Source organism: Schistocerca americana, chromosome 4 (assembly GCF_021461395.2).
Source record: "Schistocerca americana isolate TAMUIC-IGC-003095 chromosome 4, iqSchAmer2.1, whole genome shotgun sequence".
NCBI classification, from domain to species: Eukaryota; Metazoa; Arthropoda; class Insecta; order Orthoptera; family Acrididae; genus Schistocerca; species Schistocerca americana.
In genome coordinates this window covers 612,974,328-612,998,240 of record NC_060122.1, presented here as the reverse complement: position 1 = coordinate 612,998,240, position 23,913 = coordinate 612,974,328, and the positions used below count along the sequence as shown (strand labels likewise).

General features: G+C 39.2%; 1 protein-coding gene across 1 annotated transcript in view; it reads right to left on the bottom strand.

Annotated features, from left to right (window-relative positions):
- Nucleotides 1-20,803: 20,803 nt before the first annotated feature.
- The window catches only part of LOC124613902 (venom allergen 5-like), a 100,327-nt gene continuing 97,217 nt past the window's right edge, over nt 20,804-23,913 (bottom strand). Inside the window, exon 6 of the mRNA XM_047142650.1 lies at nt 20,804-21,337. Coding sequence (XP_046998606.1) covers nt 21,109-21,337 — 229 coding nt within the window. The 3' untranslated portion in view covers nt 20,804-21,108. The remainder of the gene's footprint in view (nt 21,338-23,913) is intronic.

Sequence of the window (23,913 nt, the reverse complement as noted above, 5' to 3'; positions counted from 1 at the left end):
TCGTCCTGTTGGGACGCATTTAGTAATAACGTCGCTGTAGTTCACGTTTCTACTTTTACCACGTTCATATCATACAGATACACATTCCAACCTAATCCCTTGCCTGCATATTCGAATTTATGAAAAGTGTCTCAAACCTTTTGGGTCAAATTGAGACGTGATAGTGGGTCTACAACCGATTGTACTGAGATTGGGAATCAATAGTCGAAAATTTATACATATTGAACCATAGACCTTGCCGTTGGTGGGGAGGCTTGCGTGCCTCATCGATACAGATAGCCGTACCGTAGGTGCAACCACAACGGAGGGGTATCTGTTGAGAGGGCAGACAAACGTGTGGTTCCTGAAGCTAGGCAGCAGCCTTTTCAGTAGTTGCAGGGGCAACAGTCTGGATGATTGACTGATCTGGCCTTATAACACTAACCAAAACGGCCTTGATGTGCTGGTACTGCGAACGGCTGAAAGCAAGGGGAAACTACGGCCGTAATTTTTCCCGAGGGCATGCAGCTTTACTATATGGATAAATGATGATGGCGTCCTCTTGGGTAAAATATTCCGGAGGTAAAATAGTCCCCCATTCGGATCTCCGGGCGGGGACTGCTCAGGAGGATGTCGTTATCAGGAGAAAGAAAACTGGCGTCCTACGGATCGGAGCGTGGATAGTCAGATCCCTTAATCGGGCAGGCAGGTTAGAAAATTTAAAAAGGGAAATGGATAGGTTAAAGTTAGATATAGTGGGAATTAGTGAAGTTCGGTGGCAGGATGAACAAGACTTCTGCACAGGTGAATACAAGGTTATAAATACAAAATCAAATAGGGGTAATGCAGGAGTAGGTTTAATAATGAATAGGAAATTAGGAATGCGGGTAAGCTACTACAAACTGCATAGTGAACGCATTATTGTGGCCAAGATAGATACGAAGCCCACACCTACCACAGTTGTACAAGTCTATATGCCAACTAGCTCTGCAGATGACGAAGAAATTGAAGACATGTATGATAAGATAAAAGAAATTATTCAGATAGTGAAGGGAGACGAAAGTTTAATAGTCATGGGTGACTGGAATTCGGTAGTAGGAAAAGGAAGAGAAGGAAACATAGTAGGTGAATATGGATTGTGGGTAAGAAATGAAAGAGGAAGCCGCCTGGTGGAATTTTGCACAGAGCACAACTTAATCATTGCTAACACTTGGTTCAAGAATCATAAAAGAAGGTTGTATACATGGAAGAAGCCTGGAGATACTGACACGTTTCAGATAGATTATATAATGGTAAGACAGAGATTTAGGAACCAGGTTTTAAATTGTAAGACATTTCCAGGGGCAGATGTGGACTCTGACCACAATCTATTGGTTATGAAATGTAGATTAAAACTGAAGAAACTGCAAAAAGGTGGGAATTTAAGGAGATGGGACCGGGATAAACTGACTAAACCAGAGGTTGTACAGAGTTTCAGGGAGAGTATAAGGGAACAATTGACAAGAATGGGGGAAAGAAATACAATAGAAGAAGAATGGGTAGCTTCGAGGAATGAAGTAGTGAAGGCAGAAGAGGATCAAGTAGGTAAAAAGACGAGGGCTAGTAGAAATCCTTGGGTGACAGAAGAAATATTGGATTTAATTGACGGAAGAAGAAAATATAAAAATGCAGTTAATGAAGCAGGCAAAAAGGAATACAAACGTCTCAAAAATTAGATCGACAGGAAGTGCAAAATGGCTAAGCAGGTGTGGCTAGAGGACAAATGTAAGGATGTAGAGGCTTATCTCACTAGGGGTAAGATAGATACTGCCTACAGGAAAATTAAAGAGACCTTTGGAGAGAAGAGAACCACTTGTATGAATACCAAGAGCTCAGATGGAAACCCAGTTCTAAGCAAAGAAGGGAAAGCAGAAAGGTGGAAGGAGTATATAGAGGGTCTATACAAAGGCGATGTACTTGAGGGCAATGTTATAGAAATGGAAGAGGATGAAGATGAAATGGGAGTTATGATACTGTGGGAAGAGTTTGACAGAGCACTGAAAGATCTGAGTCGAAACAAGGCAGTAGACAACATTCCATTATAACTACTGACAGCCTTGGGAGAGCCAGTCCTGACAAAACTCTACCATCTGGTGAGCAAAATGTATGAGACAGGCGAAATACCCTCAGACTTCAAGAAGAATATAATAATCCCAATCCCAAAGAAAGCAGGTGTTGACAGATGTGAAAATTACCGAACTATCAGTTTAATAAGTCACGGCTGCAAAATACTAACGCGAATTCTTTACAGACGAATGGAAAAACTGGTAGAAGCCGACCTCGGAGAAGATCAATTTGGATTCCGTAGAAATATGGGAACACGTGAGGCAATACTGACCCTATGACTTATTTTAGAAGCTAGATTAAGAAAAGGCAAACCTACATTTCAAGCATTTGTAGACTTAGAGAAAGCTTTTGACATTGTTGACTGGAATACTCTCTTTCAAATTCTGAAGGTGGCAGGGGTAAAATACAGGGAGCGAAAGGCTATTTACAATTTGTACAGAAACCAGATGGCAGTTATAAGAGTCGAGGGGCACGAAAGGGAAGCAGTGGTTGGGAAGGGAGTGAGACAGGGTTATAGCCTCCCCCCGATGTTATTCAATCTGTACCTTGAGCACTCAGTAAAGGAAACAAAAGAAAAATTCGGAGTAGGTATTAAAATCCATGGAGAAGAAACAAAAACTTTAAAGTTCGCCGATGACATTGACTTGGAAGGACTTGGAAGAGCAGTTGAACGGAATGGACAGTGTCTTGAAAGGAGGATATAAGATGAACATCAACAAAAGCAAAACGAGGATAGCGGAATGTAGTCGAATTAAGTATGGTGATGCTGAGGGAATTAGATTAGGAAATGAGACACTTAAAGTAGTAAAGCAGTTTTGCTATTTCTGGAGCAAAGTAACTGATGATGGTCGAAGTAGAGAGGATATAAAACGTAGACTGGCAATGGCAAGGAAAGCGTTTCTGAAGAAGAGAAATTTGTTAGCATCAAGTATAGATTTAAGTGTCAGGAAGTCGTTTCTGAAAGTATTTGTATGGAATGTAGCCATGTATGGAAGTGAAACATGGACGATAAATAGTTTAGACAAGAAGAAAATAGAAGCTTTTGTAATGTGGTGCTACAGAAGAATGCTGACTATTAGATGGGTAGATCACATAACTAATGTGGAGGTACTGAATAGGGTTGGGGAGAACAGGAGTTTGTGGCACAACTTGACTATAAGAAGGGATCGGTTGGTAGGACATGTTCTGATGCATCAAGGGATCACCAATTTAGTATTGGAGGGCAGCATGGAGGGTAAAAATCCTAGAGGGAGACGAAGAGATGAATAAACTAAGCAGATTCAGAAGTATGTAGGCTGCAGCACGTACTGGGAGATGAAGAAGCTTGCACAGGATCTAGTAGCATGGAGGGCTGCATCAAACCAGTCTCAGGACTGAAGACCACAACAACAACAACGTGTAAGGAACGTAAATAGCTTACACCACATAACAGCAACAAGGCTCATAGTAACTGCTCAAAGTGACGACCACCAGTCTCAATGTATGCGTGGTAATGGTGCATGGAGTTCTGCTACATTCTCTCAAAGAACAGTTTGGACGCTAACAAGGGTTTCACACACCATTATCTTGATGTGACTCCTGAGGAAAATGTCCACAGGTGTGACATCCGGTGTTTATGCACAATAGGGGAAAAGACCTCCTCTTCCAATCCAACGATGAAGGTATGCGTTGGTCACGTGCTTGCGGGCATTAACAAGAAAGAGGGCTGATGCACTGTCATATTGAAACTGTAGCTGAGAAGGAGGGGTAGTCCCCAAGAACTGTGGCAGCATATCTCACAGAAACACCAGGTTACGTGGAACACTCAAAGAAGGACGCAACAAATAAGGTTCTATCAGGTGATCTTGGACAATGCCCACCCATACATTGATAGAGAATCGTAGTTGGTGTACACTGAGATGGGTGGCGATCTTGGACAATGCCCGCCCATCCACTGACACAGAATCGTAAATGGTGGACACTGAGATGGGTGGTATGGGGATTGTCCTCACTCAAGTCATGGCTGTTGTGGCTCATGGATGAATGAAGCATCATCCATGAGTAATAAAAACTGTATGAAGTTCGGTACTACAGCACTGTGGTGATTAATCTATTGACAGAAGTGAAAACGGGACTCAAAATCCCTTGATCACGGTGACTGCACACGTAATACCTGCTCCAAAACTCTCCACACTGTATCCTTCAAAGTGTGCATTCCACTGGAAATTTAACAGGTGCGTAGTGCAAGGTGGTTGGCCACAAAACCCGAACCTATCTTCTGAAAGTCTGGTGATCGGACACATCTTTGTCTGGAACTATGGTCGGCTCTCTGTGGCATCAACAACACCATCTCTCGTAAGCTAATATCAGCGGAGATAAACTTCTTCCAGTTGGCTTGTTGGCAAAGAATTCTGTGCACATCTGTGCTGCTTAATGGGCACTACATCCCACTGCACTGCATGTCTGCCAACTCTTGTGACAAGGTGTGTTCCATCTTTGACTATGCATCACACTCTTTACACAGTACCACACCTCAGCATGGACACATCCTAGTTGTCTGATGCAACTGACAACCGACACCAGGAATAATGGTGTGCGTGAAGTGCAGGTTACTGTGTCAGTGCGATGCATGCAGTTGTCACATGAGACATATGCTATGAGATAGTTGTGTACAGTATGTCTGTTTGGTGTCGATGGGTGTACGCTGTTTATCACTTGCTGCCTGTTCCGGTCTACAAAAGACACTTGGAATATTTGTGAGAGTGCAGCAGAACTGCATGCAAAGTTGCAGTACATGCATTGAGACTGGCAGTCGTCACATTGAACAATGAACTATGCTGCTGTTACACAGTGTATTCTGTGCATGGCCACAACACAGTAAATATACATTTCCGACCTTTGGCTCTCTATCTCAACATAACCAGTTGTGGTCCCACTACCCTGTGTTTCCATTTGACCCAAAAGGTTTGAGACACCCTGTACACCTGCGTTGGAGTTGCGCCATATTGGATATGCACCGTGGAGCAACATCCTGAAATGGAAACTTGTTGATTGCACCTTATAGTAACTGTATCTGTCAACATTGTAGTGGTGTGAGAATTAATTTGTAGCGTTTCTTTGTAAAGATATATCTGAAAAGGAAATTTCGCCTTTCTGCTACATAATCAGGTGAAATTTTATGTTTTACTCGACAGGCAGATAGTTGTTTCTGTATTTTATAGTGTGTTTATTTTTACCTACTCAATGTTCCCGTCAAGATGAGAGAGTAATTCGTATGTATATTTTTACTTGCTTGTGTACTTTTGGAGAACATGTATGTGTTTCACTTTGCACATTATCATTACGTGTATTTTTGCGTATGTTAGAGTACTTGCTTGTATTTAGTTCGAATGTAGATTGTAACAATTTTCTTGTAATTTTACATTTGAGTGGAAGTGAATTGTTTGTTATTCAGTAATCTGGAGAATTTATGAAACATGAATGAAAAATGTAGGTAAGTCATTCTTTACAAGGTGAGACATAAGTGCTTTTTGGTACATGTAGGGATGGTGCATGGGGGTTCTTTTTCCTATGTGTTTGTGTAGATTTAACATCCATCTAAACTGTTTTGCTGGCAGTTGGTTCATTTGCATTTTTTGTCTTGTGGATAGGATTAGTTAGTCTACATTGCATTTTGTACAATTTAGGGAATGTTTCACGAAAATATGTTAGTGTGTTAAGAGATGCTGTACTGTCTCATCCTTTAATACACATAGAGATCGATTTTCCTCTAATAACTACACATACGTTTACATGTACAAGAATGGTAGTTCATAAGCGTACATGTGAGCTTGAATCTCTCCATGGTCTTTTCACGAAATATATTTAAGAGGAACCAATATACTGGTTGACTCTTGTAGGAAAATACACTTTTGTAACTTTAAAGTATACCATGATGTAGAATGCCTCTCTTGCAGCGTATGCCACTGATGTTGGCTGCACATCTCTGTGATGCTTCTGCACTTGCTTAATGATCCTATAACGAAATGTGCTATTCCTGTCTGGATCTTCTCTATCTCCTCAATCGATCCCATTTGGTATGGATCTCAGGCTGACGAGCAGTATTAAACTATCGGTGGAACAAGGGTGTCGTGGGCTACTACCCTCGTCAGTGGACTTCCTGTCGTGAGTGTTCTTCCAATCAAACTCTGTCTACATTACCTGCGATTATTTTTATATGGTTGTCCCACTTTAAATAATTCCACACAAATAATCCTAGATATTTTATGGATGTGACTGTTCCAGTGATTGTTCTGAAATCGTGTTAATCACACAATACTGGGTCATTCTGTCTGTTTATATCCAGTAGGCTACATTTGTTAATGCTGAGAGTGAATTGTCAATCCTTGCACCAAGTATCGACCCTCTGCAGGTCTTCTTGCATTCGTTGCAATTTCCTGGTGTTGCAGTTGCTATGTGAAAATCCCCATCGAACTTCTGACGTTATGCACTAGGTCATTTGTATACAATGGTGTGCAAAACTTAAGGCCGAAAGTAACTTTCGCATTATATATCACTGCCAAGTAACATAGCTTGACTAATCTTGAACCATACATAGAAATAACTGCTATTGTTTAGTGCAGATGGTAGGTGAGGGAAACATGCAGTGAGATGTACAGAAATGACGTTTTTATTCAAAGGTGATACGTACACTGAAGAGAACACGACTGATGACGGTCCTCTGAAAATTATAAAAGACGGGACACTGTTCTTAATAGGATGTCTGATACCACAGACCACAATGCATGCATGCACTGCAAATTTCTCCACAGCCAACGACAAGGCTGGTAAGGAGTTTTTGTGGTAGGGGATTCCTTTCCCCCAGCAATGCGGTTGACAACTTCTGCAGGGTCGTTGTGTAATGTACCCATATGGAGGCCAGTTATTCGGCCATACAGAGTTGATATGAGGTAAGGTGAATTTGTTTGTTTGTTTTGATGAGCGCTAGTTGACGGGCCTAGGGAGCAGGATGCGTCCTGGCCAGCGAAGCTACAGCCACCAGTGCGGATCAGCGCATCAGCCCAGATACAAATGCGAGCAGCACATGGCTCGAAATGAGTAAATCTCAAAGCAGGGAGGATATTGACTGCAATTCCTTGCACTGCCAGAGTGCCGGAGATGTTCCAGAAATGACAGAGTTTAAAGCTGTGTGAAATGTGGCTATCTATAATTAGAATTTCAATAATGAATCACAATTGCATAGTAAAGAAAATATGAATATATTTGTGATCTCAGAAAAATGAGGAGCATCCAATGAAACAATAATATTTGCAATAACTAAAACATTACAAGATAATTACATCAACACCCTAAGCTGCCTACAGTCATTGATATACATCAATATACGGGACTCAGTAAGATTGTCTGTCGCGAGTAATGAGTGTAATGGGCAGGTGCACTACGAATGTAGTGTGTGGACATTAAGTTGGGAATGTGGGTCTCGCAGGGAGCGTGCAAGGAATAAATTCCTGCAGTCGCACTATCCTCTGTGCCCTCGGTGGCTCACATGGATATAGCGTCTGCCATATAAGCAGGAGATCCCGCGTTCGAGTCCCGGTCGGGGCACTTATTTTCAACTGTCCCCGTTGATGTATATCAACGCTTGTCGGCAGCTTAGGGTCTTAATTTGATTATGATTTCATTCTAGAGAGCTGCACTGTCACCAATGGTATCTGTTCTTTTGAACATGTCCGAAAGAGCAGATACCATCTTCATATAAAAAATTACAAATGAAATTTCAGATGGTATCATTGCACTACATGAGCTAAGTGTACAGATGGTGAGAGGAGCAGGAGAGGTGGGGATACAATGGCTATATAAAGTAATGAAAATTGTGTGGAGACAGAAGATGATCCCAGAAGACAGGAAGAAGGGAATAATTGTCCAGTTCTTTAAGAAGGGAAATAGAAAAGAGTGCAAGAAGTATCGGGGATGAGTCATTGTGCAAAGATCTTTGAGAAAATTTTGGAAGCACGAATTCTGGCAAAATTAGAAGGAACAATGAGAGAAGAGCAACTTGCCTTCAGTACAGGAAGGTCCACGGTGGATCTAATTTTTGCTGTAAGATAACTGCAGGAACAGCACTATGAATATAGAATATATCTACTAATGGCCTTTCTGATCATTGAAAAAGCGTATGATAGTGTACGTGAAGCAAAGTGTGGAAAGCCTTGGAGAAGAGAGGAGTAGTAAAACAGATTATTTGGAGGATAAGGGAAATGTACCACGGAAGTGTGAGCTGTGTGAAGGTGGGAGGAGAGAGATCAGCTTGGATTGAACAGAGGAATGGCTTGAGGTAAGGAAGTGCACTTTCACCATTACTCTTCATTGTAGTGATGGATGATATAATGAGTACAGTAGTACAAGTAATTGGTGAAAGAAAGATGACAGCTATGGTGTTTGCAGATGATCTGATGATTTGGAGGAATAAGGAGGAGGAAGTACAAGAGCAGTTGGACGTATGGGAACGAACAGTACAAGAATATGGGATGAAATTTAGTATAAGTAAGAGTGAGATGATTATCGCAACAAGAAAGAAAGAGAGAGAAACAACGGAAATAATAATTGGTGGGGAACGATTGAGGAGATTTGAGAGTTTCAGGTACCTAGAAAGCCTGACACAGGAAGATGGAAAAACGACAGAGAAATTAACGAGCGGGAGAGAAAAGCAAAAGCATTTCGCAAGAGTGTCAGAAACCCGATATGGAGCAAGGATGTACCCCAAATCAGTAAAAAGGTACATATGTATCAGAAACCTGGGTTATCAGAGGAGGATGAGTGACAGGCAAAGTTCAAGCTAGCGAGATTAAATTCTTGACAAAACAGTATTGGAGTGCCAAAGATAGACAGGTTAAGAAATGGGAGGGCCAGAGAGTTAATGAAGGAGGAACCATTACAGGAGGAGGTAGAGAAATCAAGACTGAGATGGTATGGACACGCTAAGAGAATGGAGGAGAAGAGGATACCCAGGAGGATACACGAGATGAAACTGGAAGGAAAGAGACCAAGAGGAAGACCGAGAGACAGATGGCTGAAAGGAGTAGAGGAATGCGTCCAGAAGAAAGAAGAAGACTGTGCCAAGGTGAAGACGGAGAGATGGTGGCAAGACAGAAGACGATGGAGAGGACTATGTTCCATACAGACCCGACCAGAGGCTGGAAACTGTCCAAGATGATGATGATGATGATCATTGCACTACAGCTATCATCCCTGAAAACTACTTATCTGTCTGTAATTTATATACTGATTTTATGACGTTTTTGTATCATTTCATTTTGCAAATGTTTGTCAGAAAATATGAAACTCCACAATAACACAGCAACTGAATGCTGCGTGAATACTTCATATCTTGTCACACTTGTGTAGTTACTTAAGGAAAATGTTACTATTTTTGCCAATAAATTTACTAAAATATGAATACAATCGATATTAAAAAACCATGCTCAGTCGCATATTTTAGATGACACCATCGCTGATAAGAGCACCAAAAACGCTTCTGTCAAGCAGACATCAAGTAAATGTTTATTTTAAAGTGAGTCCACATGTGCAAGTATGCTGGCTTATTTATTTGTGAACAAATCATTATTTATAGTTATTGTAAATAGTCTGGGTGTGACTGAATGTTTGTGGGATATTTTTACTGAAATATTCTTATAATATGTCAGTATAGCGCAGAAATTGGTCAAGTTGAGTCATAACACGTCTGTATAACACAAAAACAAAGTATTTTTAGTAGGTATGGCCTTCAACCAGTGGTGAAGTAGGCAGCAGCAGAACACTACTAGGCCGGCCGAGGTGGCCGAGAGGTTCTAGGCGCTACAGTCTGGAATCGCGCGATCGCTTCGGTCGCAGGTTCGAATCCTGCCTCGGGCATGGATGTGTGTGCTGTCCTTAGGTTAGTTAGGTTTAAGTAGTTCTAAGTTCTAGGGGACTGATGACCTCAGAAGTTAAGTCCCATAGTACTCAGAGCCATCTGAACCATTTAGAACGCTACTAGAATTAAGTTGTTGCAGACACTTTCTGAGGGTTGCGATTAAGGGAGCAAGGGAAGACACTTTATGTCGAATTCTGGAAGAAGGCATACCTGCCTGGGGTAATATGGGAGTTTCGGTCATATGGGTGATCTGGGTGGTTAGCGGACTGTAGAAGTCATTAACTTTTGAAGGGACTTAAACTTCTGGGAGGTCTGACTGTTCACCATTTCAGAAACTTAGCTTTTCCACTTGCATTACAGAAGCGAGATTGCACAGTGTATCAGTGTCTATCTTCATCTGTCGTGTTGTGATAGATAAATCATCATGCTGAACTCTGTATTACTTTGAGCTGGCAAATATCTCGTGTACAGGATTCACAAAATGGACTTAGCTTTTTGTGCGTCTTTGATGACTATTTAGTTCGGAAATTCTGCTACCATTCTTTTTACGCACTTAATGCAGCTTCATTGAAATTTAATAAGGCTATTTTTCTGACTGCATTTTGATTGGCAATCGTAGGACCACTTTCCGTTTGTCTGAAATGGCTTACTAGAATAAATATTATTCAATATCATTCTCTAGTGTCGCCTACAACAATTTCAGACGTTACAATAGAACCTCTTTTATTAAGTGTTCGTTTTTTGTTATTTTATTAATTCACTATTCTATCCAATGCATAGACCTTTTGACTGCAGGATCACAGTTGCATGTTATTACTAACAGCGAAAAAGCTGCTGGGCATGAAAGCAGACGTGTACGTCTTGATCCCACGACTTCATCAAGCCTTTCTTTTTAAACAGAGTCATGCATAGTCCAGATACCGAAGCTTCAAGTAACCACAGATAAAATATCAGTTGGTCCATGTATTTATGCTGTAGTACGTCTCCCCATCGCATACCACACTTGCTCGATGAGATTTTTATGTCGGAGGAACGGGCAAGTCAGTCCATTCGCCGAATATCCTCTCGTTCACGGAACTCCTCTACCGACGGTGTTTGCTGCGGATGCGAATTGTTATCCATAAAAATTATGTCAGGGCCGATTGTAATTCTGAAGAAACGCACTTGGGGAAGCAATACAGTGTCACAATGGCGTTGACCGATGAGTGATCAGTGTTCGAAGATTAGGGGTGTCAGGACGCCCATGCAAAATTATGTCTCCCCACTAAGTAACACCTGGACTACTAAAACTATCCGTTTGACAATGCTGGACGCACCTTCATATGGAGAGATCTGAGAACACGTAATGCACCCGAGAACATTGTTGAACATTATCCTTTTGGTTGTCCTGGTGTTATTGCATGTTGTTGTTGTGGTCTTCAGTTCCGAGACTGGTTTGATGCAGCTCTCCATGCTACTCTATCCTGTGCAAGCTTCTTCATCTCCCAGTACCTACTGCAACCTACATCCTTCTGAATCTGCTTAGTGTATTGATCTCTTGGTCTCCCTCTACGATTTTTACCCTCCACGCTGCCCTCCAACGCTAAATTTGTGATCCCTTGATGCCTCAAAACATGTCCTACCAACCGATCCCTTCTTCTAGTCAAGTTGTGCCACAAACTTCTCCCCTATCCTATTCAATACCTCCTCATTAGTTACGTGATCAACCCACCTTATCTTCAGCATTCTTCTGTAGCACCACATTTCAAAAGCTTCTATTCTCTTCTTGTCCAAACTGGTTATCGTCCATGTTTCACTTCCATACATGGCTACACTCCATACAAATACTTTCAGAAACGACTTCCTGACACTTAAATCTATACTCAATGTTAACAAATTTCTCTTCTTCAGAAACGATTTCCTTGCCATTGCCAGTCTACATTTTATATCCTCTCTACTTCGACAATCATCAGTTATTTTACTCCCTAAATAGCAAAACTCCTTTACTACTTTAAGTGTCTCATTTCCTAATCTAATCCCCTCAGCATCACCCGATTTAATTTGACTACATTGCATTATCCTCGTTTTGCTTTTGTTGATGTTCATCTTATATCTTCCTTTCAAGACACTGTCCATTCCGTTCAACTGCTCTTCCAAGTCCTTTGCTGTCTCTGACAGAATTACAATGTCATCGGCGAACCTCAAAGTTTTTACTTCTTCTCCATAAATTTTAATACCTACTCCGAATTTTTCTTTTGTTTCCTTTACTGCTTGCTCAATATACAGATTGAATAACATCGGGGAGAGGCTACAACCCTGTCTCACTCCTTTCCCAACCACTGCTTCCCTTTCATGCCCCTCGACTCTTATAACTGCCATCTGGTGTCTGTACAAATTGTAAATAGCCTTTCGCTCCCTGTATTTTACCCCTGCCACCTTCAGAATTTGAAAGAGAGTATTCCAGTTAACGTTGTCAAAAGCTTTCTCTAAGTCTACAAATGCTAGAAACGTAGGTTTGCCTTTTCTTAATCTTTCTTCTAAGATAAGTCGTAAGGTTAGTATTGCCTCACGTGTTCCAACATTTCTACGGAATCCAAACTGATCTTCCCCGAGGTCCGCTTCTACCAGTTTTTCCATTCGTCTGTAAAGACTTCGCGTTAGTATTTTGCAGCTGCGACTTATTAAACTGATAGTTCGGTAATTTTCACATCTGTCAACACCTGCTTTCTTTGGGATTGGAATTATTATGTTCTTCTTGAAGTCTGTGGGTATTTCGCCTGTCTCATACATCCTGCTCACCAGATGGTAGAGTTTTGTCATGACTGGCTCTCCCAAGGCCATCAGTAGTTTTAATGGAATGTTGTCTACTCCCGGAGCCTTGTTTCGACTCAGGTCTTTCAGTGCTTTCAGTTATTGCATGGGGAGACACAATTTTATTCGGTAATGCTGACCTCCAAATCTTTGAACACGGTACACTCAACGTTTAACGTCAGTGTTACACTGTATTCCTTTGTCATGTGTGTATTTTCAGGGGTGCATTCGGTCCTGTGGTTATTTTTATGGATGACAATGCGCGACCGTATCGAATAGTGAATGTGGAGGAGCTTTTGGAGAGAGAGAATATTCGGCGAAGGGACTGACCCTGCCGTTCCCACGACTTAAATGCCATCGAGTACGTTTGGAATGTGTTGTGGAGACGTACATGCACCAACAACTATCGTGCAGTTTCAACCGTGCTGATCGAAGAATGGAGCACCGTACCACAAATACTCCTTACCAAACTTGTAGCCAGGTGAATGACGTTTCAGAGCATATTCAGTGCCATCCGTGGCTATCACACATCCTATTAAGAACCATGACCCATCTTTCGTGATGTCCAGTTTCATTCTCCTTGTTATTGCTAGCGTAACAACTAATACATTGATAAATGGATGAGATAAAATATGTTGCTACGAAAGGAGCCCTGAAATACCTTTTAGGGATGCTATGCTGTGACTTTCTTTGGATCATTAATTTTCAACAAAACAAAATATATTGTGTTCCTATTATTCTGGATCTGGCTCTCTATAAAACGAACATTGTTTCGTTACTGTAAATCGCTGTAAACTTCAACATTTATTTCTTACTTTACAGTTATTGAAAAGGTTTCCGAAAATTATTTAGCTATCAATACTGATGTTATAGTACGCAATGTTTGTTCAACATCAAAATTTTGAAGTTGATTTTTGTTAACATTAAAACACCAATAAGTACCAAGACTAACACGAAAACAAGAGACTATTGTCAGAGAAAAAATGTTCTTACTGTAATGTTTGCCAGACCAGAACTACGCACAGCAGGATTTCCTTTATGTCGTGAAGGTAAATTAACTTTTTGCACTGTTAATAACATAACATCATCCGCAGCCCGCGTCCACCTGTAAAACACATCACAAAATCTACTGCTCTGTCCTGCAATCCCGAAAGTTGAAAGAAATAATTTTAGTTTACTATTACCTGTCCGCTTCTTTACGGTATGATTGATTTCATTTAATGCAGTTTGAATGCGCCGCGGCAGCGGTTCATTCCTTCGTAGCGCAGCTCTGCACCACGAATAATATTTAAATAGCTGAAAATGTCTTAAAAGGATGGGATTAAAAACCCGGCAAGCTTGTTAGAAATCATATTGCAAGTTTTCACTAAGTAACTCTATTCAAAACATTTAGACATATTAAATTCTTACACACCTTTACAAATCAATGCCTAATGGCGTCCTTCTCTCAGTCTTGACAAAAGAATGCTACACAAGCATACGATATAGCGGCAAAGGCTCTTCCTACCCACGTAACTCCAAAACGACGACAGAGAAATTAATGCTCGGTCACTACTATATATACTATGTTTAATACATTTACATCTTTGTTTGATAATAAGTATCGTCTGAGGCGGTTCCATTACTCGCCGACACAGATATTATCATTAAAAAATCGATACATAATTCTATACAAGTACAAACAGAAGAGGAAAAGAGGCACAATGACAAGAGAGACATAAAGTGAGGTGGCAAACAAAGTAATAGCTTAATCTTAACTGAGGAAGCCCGATAACAAATACGGAATAAACTGGTACAGTGATTCTGTCTAAAAATGAAAACTGTTTCTGCAGGCAATAATATTTATACATGCACATAATGCTATAGTTAAGAGAACTTTATTTTATTTAAAGTAACTAAGAGAGCATTTCAACATGAATTAACTTTGAAGTGTATTGCTACTCTACACAACAAACACAGTGACTCAATAAAGTAAATACAATATTTGTATAATCCCTTAACATTGCTGAATAGTGGTATTATTTCAGTCTTGGTTTCAAACTGATATTCATTTATGCCTAATGTTGGATAGAAAAACTCTTGCCAGAACTTCTCAGAGGAGAAGATGTGATTGAAGAAGCATGCACTTCAACTTCCCATCAGATCTTTGTCCTAGCCACTACTCAGATTCGGGCAGCTATTGTAAAAGAAGACCCGCTCAGAGTGATTATGATGAGAAAAGTGATGATGATTATTATGATTACAGAGAGGAAAAATAAGAATAAAATAATAACAATGAGGAAAATGACATTTATGACTGGAAAACAGTCCCCAACAAACCCCCCAGCACGTATCATCTGGAATGATCTGGAAGAATTGGTAGGGTAATCAGTTTTGAGGCAGTCTTCGAAAGCGGCAGGCAATAATTCACTAGATAATGAAATAATTTCTGTTGAAGAGAAAGTTCGTGAAAAACCAATTATTGTTTGAAGTTGCATAAAATAATGTGAAAGACTCAATGGTAAGCTGCATATGAGAACATTAAATCTTACTTAGAGAAATGAAGAATGTATTTTTTACACTGAACTGCTTCTGCATCATTATGACAAAGTGACTGATTGTTACATTAAGGACACACTGTTGATATTATATATGATTAGCCCACAAAATACAGTTCATTGCCATTCCGATTTAACAGGCATATGCAGCAGTAGAAGCTTGGTTGTGTAATGGAGACACCTCAAATATTCATTCAAATCGTAAGAATTTCCTTTTTGCAATAGATCATACTCTGTTGCGGATGAAAACTAAATTAATTTTATTCCACTTCACGAGACAGCATAAAATATCAAAGTTCACTGTGAAAATGTTTTGGAATCGGATTTCTGTTCATAGTTTTTCTTGTTTTCTTTTCATTCCCCCTGTGACATATTATAATGGTGCAGCAATTGTAGAAATAATTTGTGAAAACACATGAGAGATGAAATTTAATTACAAGGCAGTATAGCATTTGCCGAGGTCGAACGTAATGCAGTGTGTGTGTGTGTGTGTGTGTCTGTGTATTTGCTACTAACAGGACTTGACCTTACATTATTTCACATTTATGTAGCACTAAACTGATGACATAGAGAGATATATGTATAGGCCTACACAATAGAGAAGAGAATTACGCAAATATCTCTGACTTTCAAGTGAAGGTTTGGGAAATAATTCATATCTTTCAACTTGGTGCCATTTCATCGAAGTGACTACCTTATTTTAATACTATGCCAATGAAATACGGAAGTATGTGTGCGTACACAGTATCAGAGGTAAACACACTGATGGAGAAAGATCACAATGCCAATAAATAACTAATGTACAGTAATGAAATTTCGGCAGCATATTTGTCTAGGTAACATATTTAAGTGATTAACATTGCAAGATCACAGGTTCATATAGGTCCGAAATACGTCATGACGAATGTGAAATTCTGATACAATAATATCAGGTGTAATTGTCAGAATGTTGAATGCAAGCTTCCAAGAGTGCACGCCACGCATTGTGTTGTAGAGGTGCCAGATGTCATTTTGAGGGACGGAGTTCCATGCCTGTTGCACATGATTGGTCAGTACAGGGATGGTGTGATGATGCTGGTGTGAATGGTGTGGGTGATTATGTGAGTATTTAGAAAACCACAGAAACCCTAAATCTCAGTGGGTGTATGGGGATGCGACCAGTTGTTCTCCTGAATAGAGTGTATTGTGTCAACTGCCGCATTCACTCAGTTCTCCCATACACTCGTTGTATATTAAGCCAATTGCTGAGTAGGGAACTGCTGCATTCACTCAGTTCCCCCAAACATTCGTTATTTGGTAAGCCCATTGCTGAATAGGGATAAAGACATTTGGGTGCACTTAGGTCAGACTCTACATGGTGAGCAGAATTATCTCACCTATTTTCAATTTTGTTAGGCATCGTGCATTCTGAGGAACTAATGAAGAAATTTTCTATCTATTCACACGCTCACACAGTTATTCTCATGAGTAGCGTCAGGTGCCACGCGATATGTACCTTATTAAGTGCCCATGTCATAATTTAACCGTCTCCTTGAACTCAGAAAACAAGTCTTCTGATTATGGACATCGAAGTGTTCTTTGATGATGCCACTTTGCCTTTTCAGCTTCAATATCACGAACGAGTGAAGAAACAAAGTTTCGTTACAGGTTCAGTAAACATTCTCCAGGAAATGACCAGATATCTTTTTAAACTGTGTTTCATCTCTGCCTGGTCAGACCCCACTCATTCTTTTCTTCAAATAATCAGCTAGTAAGAACCTTGCTTAAGTGGTACTTTGAAGCCGCTCTAGGCTGCTGACGATATTTTAAAATTAGTGGATAGGACTTGTCCTGCCTTGCCTCTGTTCGATATTTGTTTAAAACTCATTTACCATTTTATGTTTCTCATTTAAACTATTTGCACACATCGCCGTAATTTCTGAGCACATCTTCTTTGCAAAATGATCGTGCATGAACTCCGTGTACAATACATTTACGGAATTCTATTTTCTATAGATTATATTCATGATAAACATTACGATATGGAATTTTTAAAGTGAATACAATATTCATAGAAAGTAAAAAAAAAGTATGTTACTGATATATCACTGTTTGTTGTTCTTTACAACCTGGTAGCAGTTCTTATTGTCTATGGGGCTATCTTCAATAATTCCTCTGCAGTATAGAAAGAAATGTTAAGGAGAAATAACTTCAAACTCCATTTGTAAGCTCTTCTGTAGTCTGTCAGCAATTTTATTTACTTGGGCAGATTACCAAAGACTTTTTCACTTCCTCCTGCCCTAAATTTTGATTCACTGGAGGGAAAGAAACGATCATCGGCAAAATAAATGAACGTGAAGACTTCGCTTACTGATTAATTTGCTGGAAATACTTGGAACAAGAAGATATTTTACCAAAAATTGGTTGGGGCGTATCGTCAGACATGCTGAAACTAACATAAGTCTAAAAAGTATAGAAATTAGAATGTCTATCAGTCCGACAAAATTTACAGCAAAAGAAGTCATCTACATGAGTAATAAAAGGAATCCGCTAAGTGTCGGTTACACGATAAATCACGTAAATCTAAATACATAGCGATTACAATTACGAACAACTTCAGTTGTAACGATATCACAGATAATGTTGTGGGCAAAGCAAACCAACGACTGTGGCTTTTTGTCAGAACACTCAGAAAACGCAATAGGTCTACTGAACACATTGCTTAGACCGCATTTGTCCGACCTCTTCTGGAGTACTGCTGAGCAGTGTGGGATCCATATCAGATAGGATCACCAGAAGACATCGAAAAAGTTCGAAGAAAGACAGCTCGTTTTGTAATATCGCGAAATAGTGGAGAGAGCTCCAAGGATATAATAGGCGAATTGGTGCAGAAGTCATTAAAACAAAGGCGTTTTTGGCTGTGGCAGGATCTGCTCATGAAATTTCAATCACCAACTTTCTCCTTAGAGTATGAAAATATTTTGTAGCAGCCCACCTACAGAGGGAGGAATGATCACCATAACAGAATAAGAATAGAGCTAGTAGAGAAATATTTAATTCTTTTTTTTTTCAATGAGCTGTTCGAGAGTGGAATGATAGAGAAATAGCTTGAAGGTGGTTTAATGAACCCTCTGCCAGGCACTTAACTGTGAATTGCAAACTAATGATGTTGATGAAGATGCAGAGGTAGAACAATTTTAGTCATGTTCTCGTGCGATTTTGAACACTGTTCTACTTCTACATTGTCTTTTCCAGACTGTCTATTGTCTGTTACTGTTCCTATATTTTCATCTGCCTTCCAGAGTCTCGATTCCTTGTCTGTTTGTATCCCTGTATTTCCACATACTTCCTTCATTTTTTACACTCTTAAGCAGATAAATTTATAAATGATCTTTTTCTGTCAAATATTGTGTGAAGATTTTCTGCCGCTGGATATGAAATCTATACAGTTTGGACTTGTGTTACCGATAATGTGTGTGTGGATATTCCAGTAACAATGGGCTCCATATCTATGTCACTGTTCTGGATTGTTGAGATAGTCAGTCCTACACCAGCTCTTATCCCTTTCCACCCTGAACACCTTTTTTTTTTTTTGAAAATGGTGAATAAAGTTGAATTCTCTGTATCCTTGGCCATAGTAGACACTGGGAAAAATAATAAAAAAACTCTTCCATAAAAAATGTAGCGGGAAAACAACTAGCACAATCGTTAGGGTGAAGTTTTATTTTACCAAAATTATTCTCTGACTTCCTGCTATTTGTTTTATATTATGAGCTACCTGAGGAACAGTTATGAATAAAAAATTATTCCTTCATTACTTTTATTTATTAGTTATTATAAAAATATTACATAGACTGCAAATCATATTCTGTGGCAAAAAATTAATAATAATTTTTATTTATTTATTTTGTAACACAAAGTCAGGGTTCAGACTGCTTCACTTTTCGTGAAATAATTTGAAACAATCCTTTCCTTTTGCAAGACATAAGTACTGATTGCATTTTATGCACTTTGTCTTTGTTCTGGAACTGAAGTGCTCATACTGACATGTTCGTGGTGGCAAAATATCATCCACTGTCGGCCAGTGATCATACCCATCATATCGCCTGTCCAATCCTGGTTTCGGATGGGGTTTGTAAACTTTTGCCTTTGTGGAGGTGCTTAACGTATCCTCTAACGGTGTTTCAAACTCTTCAGCTCTCAATACTATAGTAGTTAAAGCTACGAGGCAAACTGTGACATCTTCTTCTTACTGTGTCGATCACTGGCTGAAATTTCCACAGTCTATTCGTTTTACCCTCTTCAGGTGGTTTTATACTAGCAAAAAAGTGCACATTATTCCTTAGCGCAAGGAACCGGTCTCTAGACATAGTGTCACTAATAGCTGATAAAGAAATAGATTTCTTCCAGTACATGGGTAGCCTAGGACACCTCATGCGCCCCATCATTAAATTTATCCCAAAAAAACACCTTCAGTTCATGAGCTGCAGTCCCTAGGGATTTCCCTGTCTTTGCAACACTATACATATTTGTATATTTCACTGCCTCTTCAAAAAATTTTTCACTGAAATATTAACAGAAATATTCAGCAGGAGTTCCAATTGGTGAAGGACTCTAGAGTTAAAAAGAATATATTTTAGTAAGAAAATGGGAATGATACACGAAATAGGTAACTCAGATCGCACCTCTTTGTCACTGACCTCAACAGCACTGTAATTAATGTTTGGTGGATGAAACTTCTGAACAAAATTTGATCTCCGAAAAGCAGTGGTCTGACACCTTCTGTGACACTGTGTGAACTGCTGCACTCTTCAGGAACTTCAGGAACTTCTTCGGCACTCAAATCATCATCAGACGAGTCGTCTGCCTGCTGAATATTTGAAGGAGAAGGAACAAACTCGTCGTTTTCATCTGACGAAATGCCACTCAAATCCGAATCCTCTAATACAGAACGAATTTGATTGTCTGATAAACCTGCATACAATAACGGGAATGTGGATAAAAACTTTCCCATTCAAAACTGTATGAAAAGCAGTAATATAGGGAGGCCAATGACACAATCAACAACACCCACTCGAAGATAAAGTTACAGAGTCAACACCTAAACCGCACAATCGTGCTAGTACAAGTTTAACGCACAATTACTGTGCAAAGATATGAAGTTACTAATAATTATCAATATCACAACGTTGTACACACTATTACAAATAACCAGATCCAGCAAATCGCCGAAACAATTCAATTTAACTTAATTATGAGCTACTAATCAGGCGCCGGCATAATGCTCACTTCTCGATCAACTTAAACAACATGTGCTGCAATCTGTTGGCGCCGAATGACAACATAAACATGAGAATCGCGTAGCGCACAACCTGCACGATCGTTTCAGGTCGGTTGGTAGCAAGAAAGAGATTCAGCTTATCGTAAAAAAATAAAAACCGATCCCGCACGATCGTGTGGGTTCGGGTGGAAAGGGATACACCAAATATATCAAAACAATTTACACCAAAGGGCTCTGTCATTTATTTTATTTATGTGTACATATTTTTTATTTAGCAATTACGCAAAGCATTCTGCATTCAAAGAAGATCAGAATTTGGAAAGAGAATTTAATCCTGAACCGTTCCCTCATAGAAAATACAGGTCTTATGCAAATGGCTTTGGATGATTGATGTCCTGTGAGTGTGAAACAGTCTGAAGAAAGACTAACCACTTTTTGTTTCATATACTAAAGTGAGTCTTTGGTTCATGCTATCCAATAACTGTTGCAATCTCGTCATATAACAAAACTGTGGTACGATAATAGTTGATGTTTAATTCTTCTCACTAGGCACACAATGAACTGTAGGTGCTATGACATCCTCCAGGACACCTGGAGCAACTTTTGCCAATTGTGTAGACACGGCGCCCTATGAAGTTCCCAGATGGTCCGTAGTTGCAAACATACAGCTGGGTTGTCCACCGACTTGTCTCATTGTAGACTGTGTAGCCACAGCCAATATATTTTGTGTTGCCCCACACTACCTGTGAGTAGTGTCCCGTTGCTGCACTGAACCTGAAAGAAGATGATGATAATATTTATAATATTACACAAATGAAGCAGAAATACTATGAAAGAATATGTAGGATGTCTACATAACAAGTTGAAAAAAGCAACTTGGCAAACGGAAGGGCTCAAGGTGTTTATAAAAAATACAATATCATTTGAAGGTTATGTAGGTTGCTCTTTCATAAATCTTTTCATTTCCATAAAATATTTATAATCCCCCAATCTAATTTTTTATACTTATCTGGCAAATTGAATGCTAACAAATCATCTTGTTCTACAAATGTTGTAGATTTATTATAAAATATTCTTCAGCTTTATTCAAATTATATAGTTAGGCATATTATTTCTGATTAGAAAATTTTTGAGACTGTATTTGATCTGTTAATCCACTTACATAAGAAAACCAAACATGTAAAGGAGGGTGCTAACAAATTTCAGTTATTGCAATCAATGTGAAAGACACACATACACAACTATAACAGCGAAATTTTATTTTAGATAAATTAGTCTAATAAATATCGTTAGCACAACTGAACAGTTCAACATAATTTTTTTTTTGTTTGCCTGATAGTGAGATTTTTCTGTGAACCTACTACATTCTCATAGCAGGTGGAGAGGTGATTTTCTGACGTCCACCTCCCAGATGGCAGATAGGGGAATCCTCACTGGCTTGCCAGTGAACGTGAGTGAAATAAAAAAGCTCTGGAGGACCAAACTCACAATAACCTCTACAGTTAAGAATCAAAGTTTTAAATCGGCGCTTGCTCCATACAAGTCTGACTACCTTAGAATGTCAAACATAGAAGTAAATCTTGTAAGAAAAACTCCACCACTTAGCAACTGCTAAAGAAGACTGCACTTCACACAGTAGGCAGTCACTTGAAAGGTAACTTAGGTGAGACAGAGCATCTGAAGACACCCAAGACTAGCAAAAGTTCAAAATTTAGACTCAAGACGGAACAGACAAACTACATAACGTTACACAGCATGAATTCCATTATACAATCAGGGAAACTCAAAATTTTGACAGATGAAATATATCGCAAAGGGTTCCTAAGAAGTGGACTTCAGAATCACAAGGAGAGAGAATTTAGAAGGAAATACTGGGAAAAAGAGTAATGAAGGACTACCCACAATTTGGATGGAATTTGTGGTTAGACTAAAAATAACTGAATCTGTCACAGAATTTAAATTACAATCTCCAAAGCTATCAGCACTAACTATAAAAGCTGCAAATAAAAGATAACACAACAAGAAATGTCCAGGATTCAACTAACTATAAAAATAATACCAAATAACACAGAGAATATGTGAATGGACTTTGGGAGCCTTAAGTCCAGATGACAACAAACATAAATAAAAATCACACGAAAATTTTAATTGGCGATTTTAATTCCCAGTTCGAAAGGGGAAAGAAACATAGAGATGTAATAGGGAAATGGGCAGCACAAAGAAGAACAAACAGGAGTGGTATGAAACTAGTTGAAATCTGCAGAAACTATGACAGGATCTCAAAATTAACACATTTCAAGAGAAGATCAAATAAGCTTAAAACTCTGAGACACCCAAGCTGGGAAAGACAGATTGGCCAATGGACCATGTCTGTAGGGATAAAAATTACCACGGAAAAATTTGCAATGTGAAAGTTCTGAGGGGGACAGATACTGGATCAAATCATTATGTGATAAAATAAAAATTAATTCACCCATTGACAAATAAAAACTCCCGCCCCATAAACTGATAAACAACAAGGAATATGAAGAACAAACAAGTATTATAAAAATAACATATAATCTACAGGAAATGCTACCCCAGTCGAAACAAACAGCTGAACAACTACCCCCAATAAATGAAAGGAAAAAAAACACCGATGGTATATCGATGAGTGTGATAAAACAGTGCTATATAGACACCAAGCCTAGTTAAGGTAACAGTGTCATGAAACAGAAGAATCATCCTTGGAACTTTCTGATCAAAGAAACATAACCAAGAAAATAATAAAAAGGATTAAACGAAAATATCAAAAAGATATACTACTAATGACAGAAACAAATTGGGAGAAAATGACTCAAGGAATTACTACAAAATATTTACCAGACACCAACAGGGATATGTCCTGCAACATTAATGTTAAAGGACAAAAATAATAAGATGGCACACAGCAATAGAAAAAATACATAAGTTTTAGCAGAAACATTTACAAAATTACTAAATTGCGAAGATCCCTCCAAAACTACTTCATATAAACACTTATTCCCCTATTAAACCACCAACAGAACACATAAATCCATCTACACTCCATGAAGTATACAAAATGTTGAAAGAGCACAACTGCAAACCAAGTGGAGAAGTTCAAACATTTGTGGAACTTTGGAAACATGCAGCACAACCAGTAAAGATACTGTTGCATCAATGCATAGTGACAATCTGGAACAAAGAAGAACTACGAAAGCACTGGAAAACAGCTGTAATCCATCCATTACACAGAAAAGTACACAAATCTAGACAACTGCAGAGAAATTCCCTTTTGGGTATTCCATACGATTTATTGACAAGAATTCCATGCAGTCGTGATAGAGATC